The 12,128-nt window shown below is 36.7% G+C and overlaps 2 protein-coding genes across 8 annotated transcripts; both read right to left on the bottom strand.

Moving 5' to 3' along the window:
* Positions 1 to 121: 121 nt before the first annotated feature.
* On the bottom strand, positions 122 to 5,432 carry LOC104736901 (receptor-like protein kinase At5g59670). Its single transcript, XM_087472143.1, is given in 15 exon segments — positions 122 to 558; positions 561 to 625; positions 734 to 926; positions 1,012 to 1,077; positions 1,165 to 1,291; positions 1,392 to 1,621; positions 1,730 to 1,896; positions 1,998 to 2,066; positions 2,141 to 2,212; positions 2,302 to 2,373; positions 2,450 to 2,594; positions 2,710 to 3,185; positions 3,426 to 3,963; positions 4,086 to 4,184; positions 5,130 to 5,432. Coding segments are annotated over 14 exon segments (2,541 nt in total). The 5' UTR covers positions 4,171 to 4,184; positions 5,130 to 5,432; the 3' UTR covers positions 122 to 322.
* Positions 5,433 to 5,449: 17 nt separating this feature from the next.
* Positions 5,450 to 11,039, bottom strand: LOC147949266 (receptor-like protein kinase At5g59670). Of its 7 annotated transcripts, none has more exons than XM_087472098.1 (16): positions 10,485 to 10,844; positions 9,827 to 9,957; positions 9,211 to 9,739; positions 8,812 to 8,960; positions 8,482 to 8,719; positions 8,247 to 8,391; positions 8,072 to 8,143; positions 7,893 to 7,964; positions 7,755 to 7,823; positions 7,483 to 7,652; positions 7,120 to 7,349; positions 6,909 to 7,035; positions 6,759 to 6,824; positions 6,478 to 6,667; positions 5,937 to 6,372; positions 5,798 to 5,839 (listed from the first exon to the last, which is right to left on the bottom strand). In XM_087472098.1, exons 4-15 carry the CDS (start codon positions 8,947 to 8,949, stop codon positions 5,970 to 5,972), a joined length of 1,920 nt encoding a protein of 639 aa, XP_087328224.1. In that variant the 5' UTR covers positions 8,950 to 8,960; positions 9,211 to 9,739; positions 9,827 to 9,957; positions 10,485 to 10,844; the 3' UTR covers positions 5,798 to 5,839; positions 5,937 to 5,969. The 7 variants fall into 7 exon arrangements, with proteins under 7 accessions (XP_087328212.1, XP_087328224.1, XP_087328221.1 ...); XM_087472095.1 differs by having other exon boundaries at positions 5,947 to 6,372; XM_087472086.1 differs by lacking the exon at positions 5,798 to 5,839 and adding an exon at positions 5,450 to 5,788 and having other exon boundaries at positions 5,947 to 6,372; positions 8,482 to 8,960; positions 10,485 to 11,039.
* Positions 11,040 to 12,128: the final 1,089 nt, after the last annotated feature.

Below are 12,128 nucleotides of genomic sequence, written 5' to 3'. Positions count from 1 at the left end.
GAACAAGATGAATAATGACCAAAAGGCAAATAAGTATCTTTCTACTATAACTTCACACCATGGGAAGAAGAAGACGACATTCACAAAATAGTGAAGTTAGGGCTTTGTACGGCCAAAAGAGTTTAATCAATCATCAATTCATAAATCTTAACGGCCTGACAATATTTCTCAAAACTCAAAAGAGTGAGACACATATTACAAAGAACAAAGACTGGTTTACAAAGTTTGCTTAAATTGTAACTAATTACTGATTACTTAATATCTTCGTACCAACAGTACTAATATTAGTACCAATGTACCATGATTAGACATACACTCAAAACTATCTTGCCTTGGGAACCACGGAAGTGTCCAAGGCAATGTTCATGTCTTCTGATTCCAAGCCTCGATTTTTTTCACACGCAATACACTCTTTTAGCTCTTGAATTACCTTAGACATGGATGGTCGTTTTGAAGAAGAAGAATTCGCGCATGACATTGCCAGCTCAAGAGCTCTCCAAGCAGAATTGATGTCATAATCCTTGCTAAGTTCTGGATCCATAATCTCAATAATATCATCTCCAATAACACGATCCCGAAACTGTAGACATCACTCTTCTCAGACAACCTATTTGTACGGTAGTATCTGCAAGACAACAACATGGTATATACATTTTTGACCATTGAAGAAGGAACATAAAAGTTTCAGAACAAGTTTTTGCATGTGTGTTATATGAAAACTAATAATACTTACTCGGGATCAAGGTATCCAAAAGTACCAGCAACTGTGGTTGCATCTTGAGATTCACCTCCTCCACCTTGGAAAGATCTTGAGAGTCCAAAATCAGCAATTTTGGCCTTAAAATTCTCGTCTAGCAATATGTTGGCAGTTTTGACATCTCTATGAACCATCGGCGGTTTGCATCCAATATGCAGATACTCCAATCCTATGCAATAGAGTCATCAAAATATTGAATCAGTATAACCAATTGAATCGCTATCTTGTCCTACGGTTTTTAACTTAGGACGGACCTCGTGCTGCCTCCAAAGCTATTTGTAGTCGAACAGTCCAGTTGATAATGGATCTACTTCCTTTTACTGTAATATAAGATCATTAGATCCAATAGAGTTCTCTGCGTTTCATGAGTTAATGCTACACGTAAAATAACAAAAAAAATATATCACCTGACAAATGTTGTTTTAAGTCTCCATTAGGCAGAAACTCATATATGAGGGCCAAACTATCTCCTTCATAGCAATACCCAACGAGGCTCACCAAATTCGTATGGTGCACTCTCAGAAGAAGTTCAACCTAAGGTAAGTGTAAAGCTCATGTCAAGCTAATGTCATCGAATGCTAAAAACAGATCATAATATATACTTTCGTTGGGTAGATTACAGAACTATGAATACCTCAGCTTTGAACTCCTTATAGCCTTGAGTTGATAATTTAGAGAGTACTTTAACCGCCACTTGTTCAGAACCATTTAAAGTACCGTGGTACACCATGCCGAATCCTCCTTTACCAAGAACTCTTTGCAAGTTATTTGTCATTTGAAGGACCTCTGAATATGTGAACCTTCTCTTGTTCTTATTAGCAAATGAACCTTCCCCACTTGACGTCCTGGGTTGCAGGTGTAGATCTGCAGTACATCATCGGAAGAAGGATGTTATCATATTCTTTATTATGTGTATATCTTCATTTCATGCAGCAGAGCAACCGACATTCACAAGATAATCTTTGAGAGTACCTTTCACAATTGTTGACTTTTTCTTTCTGAGTACAAGAAAGAGAACCACAATGACAACTGATGCAACAATTGCCACAAGAACTGATGCAACAATTGCCACAGGAAATTTCTTCTTAGTTGGTTTTCTACATGAATCAGAAAGACAAAGCCTTGGGTTTCCTTCAACACTACAATAAGACAAGGGTTTGTTCATGACTTTTTAATGCACAAAAGTGGAGTAGATAAATATTTTAGAAAAGTTCAAAGCTATATGTACAGAAATTCTTACGATAGCTCTAGTCCTTGCTTCTGAAGAGCTTGAGGAATCAATCCAGTAAGATTGTTCCCGCTTAAGTTTCTGTTTAAAACGACTATGATCTGAGTTGGAAATTTTGAAAAGCATTAATACATATGTTGATCAGAGAAACTTACATGAACGACAAGGATTTCATGTTGCCTAGAAACTCCGGCACTTCTCCAGTCAAGTTATTATTCGACAAGTCGCTAATAAAATGAAGAAAGGAATGTTTATCAAACGTATTCCTGTAAATAATAGCAATTTCTCGCCTCTGATTAACAATGTTTCTACTTACAGTTTTTCTAGTTGTGTAAGATTTTGAATGGCAGCTGCTATGGTTCCATTTAAACCACTTGAAGACAAGTTTCTAGTGACATGCACATTCAAATTGTTAGTAATCAAGATTACAAACAGATCTTGAAGAGTGCATGTGTACTACTTACAAAGAAGTGATTCTTGGTGGTGTAGACATATCCTTGGTGATGCAGTTTAATCCGTCCCACCTAAGGTCTTGAGGGACGCATGGATCACCTTGCCAGTTTATTATACTCAATGCATAGGTGGCTGCAATGTCTTTTATCGTATCCACTGACATAAAAAGGTTGTCTTTAGTACGCTATTTTTTTTAATGGCTTATTTCTTTACTAACATCAATAAGCATAAACCTAATTATATGCATAACCTGGGAAAGAAAGTCACATACCGTCGCTTTCATCTGTTTCGAGCTGTGGAAATTGAATAACTTCGTAGATTTCAAAAGCATTAAGTAAAGGTGGAAGAGTTGAGTTCTTGGTTCTTGTTAGCTGCAAACTGCATCTCCCTCCTTGGCAAGTTCTCGGAACCGCACTTTGGAGAGTAGTTAGGCTAAGCTTGTCAGGAATGATAGGGCCAGCAAAAAGTTCTCCGTTCAATAGGATGTTGAATTCTCTAATTTCATTTGCCTGCAAGTCTTGGATCTCAGCAAAGTGTGCGTACAAGTAATATTCGGTAGTAAATTTTGATGAATTCCAATTAACTGTCAGTGGCGCACTGGTATTAGTAGGCGTGGCAGCATTTTTCAGCGCATCTTGCGGTGGAACATAATTGTTGTTATTTTTCACTGTGAGATTAGTGGAAATCTGTGTCAATTCCTTACTGAAGTACCCATCCCATGTGCGATCATAGACATCTTCCATGTACCTGGGGGGTTGCGAACAATGTTGTTAAGCAGTAGAATAGGTAAACAAATAAGATAAACTAGTATTATTTATCATCATATTATCATATTGATCGTCTTAAAACCAAATGTGTGAAAAGCCAGCCCTTGTGGTAAAAAGTGTAAACAGACAAAGGAGGCAAAAGACAAATGAAAAGATATATAAAAAGAACAGAGTCACAGGAAAAAAAAACAGAACAAAACAGAGCAGAAATAAGATATACCGTAGACGAGGTCCCGACTCTTTATTATATCTCCGATGGAGGATCCTCAAGGAACCATTCTGAGTTATATAAGAATTATTTTTCAGTGGCCGTAAATCCAAAGCTGATATTATCGGTGTAGTATTCCCATTCTTAACAAGACATATCTGCAACGCTTTTGATGTTGGGGTGTGTAAGATCTCTACTTGTGTACCATTCACCCTCTTTTGCAAATCTATCTTGGTCCATAGATTAGGTCCAAGATAAAGATCAAACACCGGGTGACTGTACTGACCATCATAATTACCATAGATAAAGTAGGCCCTGACCAAATATTTACGCCCCTCATCCACAGGCAGATTGTAGCAGTTCCGTATTCCCTCTGGGAAATATCTCAGCGTCAAGTATGTCTCCCCGGAAGGAATAGAAGTTTCTCGGACTCGACCAATTTTTCCGCTCTGTATGAAGTCTTTGTCCGAAGAGTACCACAGTTCAGTACCAGTCTCTTGATAAGGAGACTTATGATCTTCGGGTAGCCCGCAATCCAAACTGATGAACCCTGTTAACAGACATGGTAAACATTAATCATTTAAAAGTTAAAAACCAGTTTACTTCTGCGAACCAATACGTACATTTGTACACATGGATGTGTATATAAAGAACAAATAAGAAATCTGGTACCTGCTTGGTCTTGAGCTTGAGCTTGAACAATATGAATGATGGCCATAGTTATCAGTACTAACAAACGCCCAAAAGAACCTTCCATAATTTTCTGAACTCCTAAGGAGAAAAATCAAGAAATTATTGGCTGGCTATGCTGTTGAAGATATACAGAAAATAAATAAAGCAAACCCAAATTGCACAGTAAAAGAAAGACTTTAGTCAGGTCAATGGTGAAAATGAGTAAATGTGTATTCTAGGCAGCTTCACCAATGGAAGATGATGATGGTTAAGAGGACAACAATGCCCCACCATCACCATCATGGAGTAATTCATGGAAACTAAGGACCCAACCAAGAAGCACGTTTAAGAAACTACTGTACATTGGTATATAGTATATACCAAGTTGCGAGAGCAGACAAAGAATGGAAAGGATATTCAAAGAAAACAATAAACAAAAAAAAGACAATCTTGTTCGGACTTGTCTTATATAATTATTTTTGTTAATATAAGAAATTAATCACAATCACAATAATCACAATGACATTGGGTGCAGTTGTAGTTTCTTAGTCATACAATCAGCATACATATATATATATATATATATATATATATATTAATAAATAAACAGTGGCTGCATGAATCTCATTCCCAAAGAAATTGTCATATCAATCGTACCCAAAAGAGTAAGTGTAGGAGAATAATCTTCCGACAAAAAACTTAAATAGCTACATTATCAAAAGAAACATACTGATAAATATCTTGGGTCAGACAATAGGCAACTTGTTTTTTTTTTTTTTTTTTTTTGATAATGACAATTTTCAATTGATCTCACTTGATATAGACTTGTAGATATCACTCTAGCTAATACATTAAGAATGTTCAGAGGTAGATACAAAACTTAAAGCTAATTCAAAGAGCAGCACTGGTTATTAAATCTAGGTAGAAGTGGATCGATCAACATGAGTTAGAAACAATTCCAGAGAAGAAGGGCATTATCAGTTCAGAGCTCAGAATTCAAAACCCGTAAAAGACAAAAGACGCCACTTTTCGTGTCCATATTACCTTCCGTCCATATTTTTCGGCCGGAGTCGATCAAGCCCAATAGCTGTCGACTCGTCGAGAATTCCCGCCGAGAGAGAAAGGGAACGGTTCTTCACCATCAGCAATTCCGGCGATTGATTTGACGCGGTAGAAACGCACCCACTCGTGTTAAGAAAATCAAATGTCCCAAATGCCATAGAAAAGCTAGAATGAGTACAACAGCGGAACAGAAACCATCTTGTTTGGCCATCGGGTTTAACCCATTCTTACTAGGGTGTAGGGGTTTAAAGGCAAGGCGTCTCACCACTTTCCCCATATTATTATTATTATTATTTTAGACATTTTCTGTTTTATCCTTCACCAATATATATTTTAGATAATGGATTACAAACTCGAGCCGCGACTGTTACGTATCCGGTATCCCCGAGTTTTCAAAACACGACACTCTTTTCAGCTCGTTTTCGTTGATAACCGGAGACATGGTTGGTCGTTTTGGTGGAAGAAAGGATCAGCGCATGATATTGCCAGCTTGAGGGTCATATACCCCCCGCGACCCCGAAGGTTTGGATCCGATTCCGAACCCATCAGTACAGTGATAATGTAAAATCACCTCGGTTAATCTGAAAGCCAACCCATTGTGAGAATTTTCACCCAATCGACCTGAATGGTTATATCTGCAACTGGAGTTATCAATGAAAGCATAATGAACTTCTTGTCGACTTCGAGTTTATCTATAAGACCATACACAGTTGCACACTATAATCAATACTCTTTAACTATAAATTACAAGTATATTGCTTAATATGTAACTAGTAAAGTATTGATTACTTATTAATACCACAAGTAGGACAACACTCAAAACTATCTTGCCATGGGAACCACCGTGGTGTCCAAGCTAACGTTCATTTCTTGAGATTCCAAGCCTCGATTCGTACTTATCCCTGCATTTTCACACACAATACATTCTTTTAGCTCTTGAATGATTTGAGACATGGATGGTCGTTTTGACGAAGAAGTATTCGCGCATGACATTGCCAGCTCAAGAGCTCTCCAAGCAGAATTAACGTCATAATCATTGCCAAGGTTTGGATCCATGATATCAAGAATATCTCCTTTGGTGATCTGAAAGCCAACCCATTGTGTTATGTGAGACTTTTCAGTGCTTTGATTATTAATCACAGGTTGGTTTGTGATCATCTCCAATAACACGATCCCGAAACTGTACACATCACTCTTCTCTCCCAATCGACCTGAATGGTTATATCTGCAAGACAACAACATGGTATATACTTATTAAACATTGAAGAAGGAATAAAGTTTCAGAACAAGTGTTTGTGTATGTGTGTATATGAAAACTAATAATACTTACTCGGGATCAAGGTATCCAAGAGTACCAGCAATAGCTGTTGCATCCTGAGCTTCGCCTCCACCTTGGAAAGATCTTGAGAGTCCAAAATCAGCGAGTTTGGCCTTGAAATTCTCGTCCAGCAATATGTTGGCAGTTTTGATATCTCTGTGAACCATCGGAGGTTTGCATCCAACATGTAAGTACTCCAAACCTATGCAATTGAGTCATCTATATCAACTTAGTTGCTGTAAACCTCATTAAATTTTGACATCTTGTCCTACAGATTTTAACTTAGTACGAACCTAGTGCTGCTTCCAAAGCTACTCGTAGTCGAGTACTCCAGTTGATAATGGATACACCTCCTTTTCCTGTATGTTAGATTGTTAGATCCATTCAAGTTTAATGTGTTTCATGAGCTATGGCTACACGTGAAACCACTAAACAAATATCACCTGACAAATGTTGTTTTAAGTCTCCATTAGGCAGAAACTCATAGATGAGGGCCAAGTGATCTCCTTCATAGCAATACCCAACCAGGCTCACCAAATTTGTATGGTGCACTCTCATAAGAAGATCAACCTAAAGTAACGTTCATGTCAAGAAAATCTTGAAATGCATAAACACATGATAGTTTTGTTGGGAAAATTAGAGAACTATCAATACCTCTGCGTTGAACTCCTTATAGCCCTGAGTTGAAGATTGAGAGAGTACTTTAACGGCCACTTGTTCAGATCCATTTACAGAACCGTGATACACCATGCCAAACCCTCCTTTACCTAAAACTCTTTGGAAGTTATTTGTCATTTTGACGACTTCTGAATATGTGAACCTTCTGCTGCTCTTATTAGCAAATGTAGCATTCACCGCTGATGTTCCCGGTAGTAGGTGTAGACCTGTACATCAGAATAACGTTGGTATCGTATTCAAAATTTTATATGTGTATCTCTTCTTTTAATGCAAAGAATTAAGTAACGACATTCACAAGATTTGATAAGGTTTCTTATTTGATGCCCCTTTTGCAAGTACCTTCTACAACCGTTGACTTTTTCTTTCTGATTACAAGAAAAAGAAGCAGTACAGCAATGACAATGGCTGCAACAGCAACTGACGCAACAACAATTGCCAAAGGAAATTTCTTCTTAGATGGTTTTGTACATGAGTCAGAGCCACAATGAAGCCTTGGGTTTCCTTCAACACTAGAACAAGATGAGAGTTGTTCAAGACATTAAATGCACAAAAGGGTCTTAAATAATAACTAAGAGAATTTCAAAAGTATAGGTAGAACGTTCGTTTCTTACGATAGCTTTAGTCCTTCCTTTTGAAGAGCTTCAGGAATTGAACCATTAAGATTGTTTCCGCTTAAGTTTCTGTTAAAAACGACCATGATCTGAGTCGGAATCTAAGAAGCAAATATATACATGTTGAGAGAAACTTACATGACCGTCAACGATTCTATATTGCCTAGAAACTCCGGCACTCCTCCACTCAGTTTATTATTAGACAAATCCCTAATGGTTACCAAGATAGAATTAATAAAGAAACGAAAATTTCTCCAATTTATTCCAAGACATATGATAACAATTTTGTCGCCTCTTAACAATGGTAAAATACTTACAGTTTTTCTAGTTTTGTAAGATTTTGAATGGCAGCTGCTATGGTTCCAGTTAAACCAGTAGAAGACAAGTCTCTGGTGATATGTTAAAACCACATTAAAAAAAATCTTAATGACCATACGATTACTAGCAGATTGTAAAGAATGTTTGTGGACTAGTAGTGAAATCAGGACTTACAAAGAAGTGATTCTTGGTGGTGTGGAGATATCTGTGTTGCTGCAGTTTAAACCAACCCACATAAGGTCTCGAGGGACACATGGATCACCTTGCCAGTTTATTCTATTCAATTTATAGGCGTCTCTGATACTTTTTATAGCAACCACTAACATAACAAAAAAAAAAAAACAATAAATTGTCTAGAGTAATTTATATGTGGGTGATTAAGTTTTGTTGACACACACTGAAAACATACCGTCGCTTTCATCTGTTTCGGACTGTGGAAACCGAATAACAGTGTAGACCTCAAGAGCGTTAAGTAGAGGTGGAAGAGTTGATCTGTTGGTTCTTATCAGCTGAAAAATACATTTTCCTTCATCACAAGTCAACGGAGACTTGCTCTCGATAGTACGTACCGGAAACTTAATGGGAATCATAGGGTCTGAGGCAAGCTTTCCATTAAATAGGATGTTGAATTCTCTGATTACATTTGCCTGCAAGTCTTGAATCAGAGGAAAGTATGCGTACAAGTAATAACTGGCATTAGGATTATCTGAATTAGTCCATTCAATCGTCAGTGGCTCACTGGCATAAGTAGGTACGGCGGCAGTTGCAAGTGCCTTTTTTGGTGGCTCATAGTCGTTGGAATTGCTCTCATTACTAGTGGTGGATATCTGGCTCCAGTCCTTCTGAAAGTACGCAGACCATACGCGATCATAGACATCGTCCGGGGACCTGAAGATGAGAACCCATGTTAAAATCATTTGTGATAAGATCATTTTTGTTGGCGCTTGAACCCATGCTATTGTTAATTGATTAGTTGTCTAAAAAAACTTGGATACATGTTTCATTTTTATTTGCAAGTGTTGAGGATCCTTTCTTTAACAAATGAGAAACAGAGCAACAAGAAACATAGCATAACGGAGGTATCTAAAAACAGAGCAAAAGAAGAGAAAATGCTCAGGCTCAGTTGAAGCTAGGGTACCTTATGTAAGTCCGTTGTGACTCGCTAAGATATTTTCGCATGTAAAATTTCAGAGAACCAGACTTGGTGATATAAGAACTATTTCCCATAGGACGTAATTCCAAGGCTGAGATCATTGGGATACTTTCCCCAGTCTTAACAAGACAAATCTGCAACTTGTTTGATGTTGGGATATGCAAGATCTCTTCACCTGTAACATTCTTGATTTGCAAATCTATCGTGGCCCATAGATTTGGTCCAAGATACAGATCAAACTTGGGGCCATTGTCAAGGCCATCATAGTTTCCATATATAAACCAAGCCCTGATCAGATAATTTCTTCCCTTCTCAACCTTTAGATTGTAGCAGTTCCGTTTTCCTTCTGGAAAATATCTCAGCGTCTCGTATGGCTTCAGCTGATTTGCTTGGATTATACCTGTTTTTCCACTCTGGATGAACGTTGCGTCCGACTCGAACTCTAATTCAAGTGATGTATCTTTATAAGGAGAGAGTTCACTCGCGGGTAGTCCGCAGTCCAAACTGATAAACCCTGTTACATAAATGATAAAAGTGACCGTTTAAAAAACAAGCTAAGTACCAAAGCTTTAACGAGAAGGTGAAGAAAGATTAATAATACCTTTTTGGCTCTGAACTTGAGCAAAATGACTGATGGCCACATTTGCAATTAGCACGAACAAAAACCTTAGAGATCTCTCCATACTCTCTCTCACTTCCCAAGGAAAAATCAAGAAGACCACTGGCTATACTCTGTGGAAGATAAACAGAGAATATATATAAGCTAAAAAGAAAGACTTCGTCAAGTCAATGTGTTTTGTTTTTTTTTGTAGTGTGCAACTCCCCCATGCAACACGGAGAAGAAGAGTAAGAGGATACTAATCCTTTAACATCATTATCAACAACATCGTATCAATACGCAACTTGCTTAGTATTAACTTCCAAGAAATCTTCAATAGTGAAAATGAGTATTGTGTTTTCTAATGCAGCTTCACCAAGGGAAAAGAAGATGAGGGTTAAGAGGATAACAATGCCCCAACATCACCCTCATGGAGTTATTCATGGAAACTAAGGAGCCACACCAAGAAGCACGTTAACCAATAAAATTGACACATTATATAAGACGAGTCCAACAAGAATGTACCACTCACTAATTCAGTAATTTGTGAGTTTCTTAATTAAGTTTAACTTAGGTTATTACTTGCATTAGCCTCTAATTATTTTTAAGAGAAGTGTCACAATAGTATCAGATAAATTATAACGCAGTGTCAAAGACAAACCTGTTTGGGTAACCCACAGAGCACAGTCTGAGAGAAATCTAGGTCTTTCATCTATCTCAGTTGGTTTCGGCGATTCGGAGAATGAGATTGATAATCTCCGGTGGTCTACGACGGCGAAAACCTCCCGTCGAGAGAGAAAGTGAGTGTTTCTTTACCATCAGCAGTTCCCGGCGGTGAGACCTTTCCCCAGCGATCAACGAATTGAAGCGGTCAGCGGTGGAATCGCAACCATCCACAAAACAGTTAGAAGTAAAATCTTTTTGGGCCATTGCCCATTCTATTTTGTCAAGGATCACACCTGTTTCTAATGTTTTTTTTTTCTTTTCTTATGTGAAATTATTGTCTGTTCGGCCAATACACACATACAAGGAATGAAAACATCACTAAATAACAGAGAACTAGTTTTGGATCCGTGCTAAAACACGGGTTGAAATTCCTTTTATCTGTATTATAATTTCAAAACAAAATATAATTTATAAGGTGGTTTAGCATTGTAAACTGATAAACGATTGTTATTATTATTATTATTACTATTTGTATGAATATGAGAGATGTATTTTAGTGAATGGAGATCTGAATGATTTATATCAATGTTTTTTAACCAGGACCGGACCGGCCGGTTGGTTCGATCCAACCACAATCCGATAGGTATTCTGGTTTGGGTAACCTCTAAAAACCTAACAAATAAAACCCACTAAAAACCTGTGAACCGGTGGTTGAACCGGCGGGTCGGACCGGGTTGTCGGTCTCAAATTAAAATATTTTATTTTGGTCACACTTTAAACTCAAACCAAATTAAAAATAAATGTTGTTATTTATAAAATAATCAGTAAGTTATTTTATCTAATTATTTAAAAGTTTAATTTTAGTTGTTTAGTACTTAACTATGTATGTTTTGTCCATATATTTATAGAAAAGTAGATGTTATATTCATAAAATGTAATCAAAATAATAAACTAATTGACCCGTAATTCAATGGGTCCGACTTGTCGACCCAGTGACCCGAAAGACTTCCGGTCCGGTTTTAAAGACATTGATTTATATTAAAAGGTTGGAAGTGTGTTAGGTCAGATTTTATTTTGGAATTCACAATAAAATCTCGGAAATCACGATTAAGTGTTATTAATTGCCAAGATTTTATTCCTTTTTACGCCTAACAATATATTTTTATGCCTAACATTATATATGGTGTAACAATATATGAGATAATTAAGATTTTTTTAGAAATTGTATAAATCATTGGAATATTATCTTTAAGAGGATTTTTTGAGATATTCTTAAGTGTATTCGTAATTTCATATAGACCACAAATTTCATCTATATCTTTTTTTGTAACCAACCTATATTTAATATATTATCTATTTTGTAACAAATTTATAAAAATATATATTCTACAAAAAAAGTTGTGTACTTCTGTTTTATTATACAAAAAAAAGTTGTGTACTTTTTTTTATGATTGAGAGTATATTTTTATCCCCTTTAATAATTTGGTTAACGTTGTGGTCTATCAATAAAATCTCATGAAAATAAATTGGTAATATTGTGATTGTAGATCTTTGGAAACAACTTGATCTTCCGAAAATAAAGTTTGGAATATCCATGAACTATCAATTTGTAATATCTCGTTTAAGATTTTCGGTTACA

Source organism: Camelina sativa, chromosome 2 (assembly GCF_030686135.1).
Source record: "Camelina sativa cultivar CO46 ecotype springtype chromosome 2, ASM3068613v1".
Lineage (NCBI taxonomy): Eukaryota > Viridiplantae > Streptophyta > Magnoliopsida > Brassicales > Brassicaceae > Camelina > Camelina sativa.
This window is presented reverse-complemented; position numbering and strand designations above follow the sequence as displayed.

What these genes read in the sequence shown, in the direction of transcription:
- LOC147949266 (XM_087472086.1), bottom strand. Translation starts at nt 9,908, where the DNA reads ATGGAGAGATCTCTAAGGTTTTTGTTCGTGCTAATTGCAAATGTGGCC. An exon ending in TCACAACGGACTTACATAAG is followed by an intron (nt 8,961 to 9,210) that starts GTACCCTAGCTT and finishes TCTCATCTTCAG; the next exon opens with GTCCCCGGACGATGTCTATG. An exon ending in AAAGTCAACGGTTGTAGAAG is followed by an intron (nt 7,350 to 7,482) that starts GTACTTGCAAAA and finishes TCTGATGTACAG; the next exon opens with GTCTACACCTACTACCGGGA.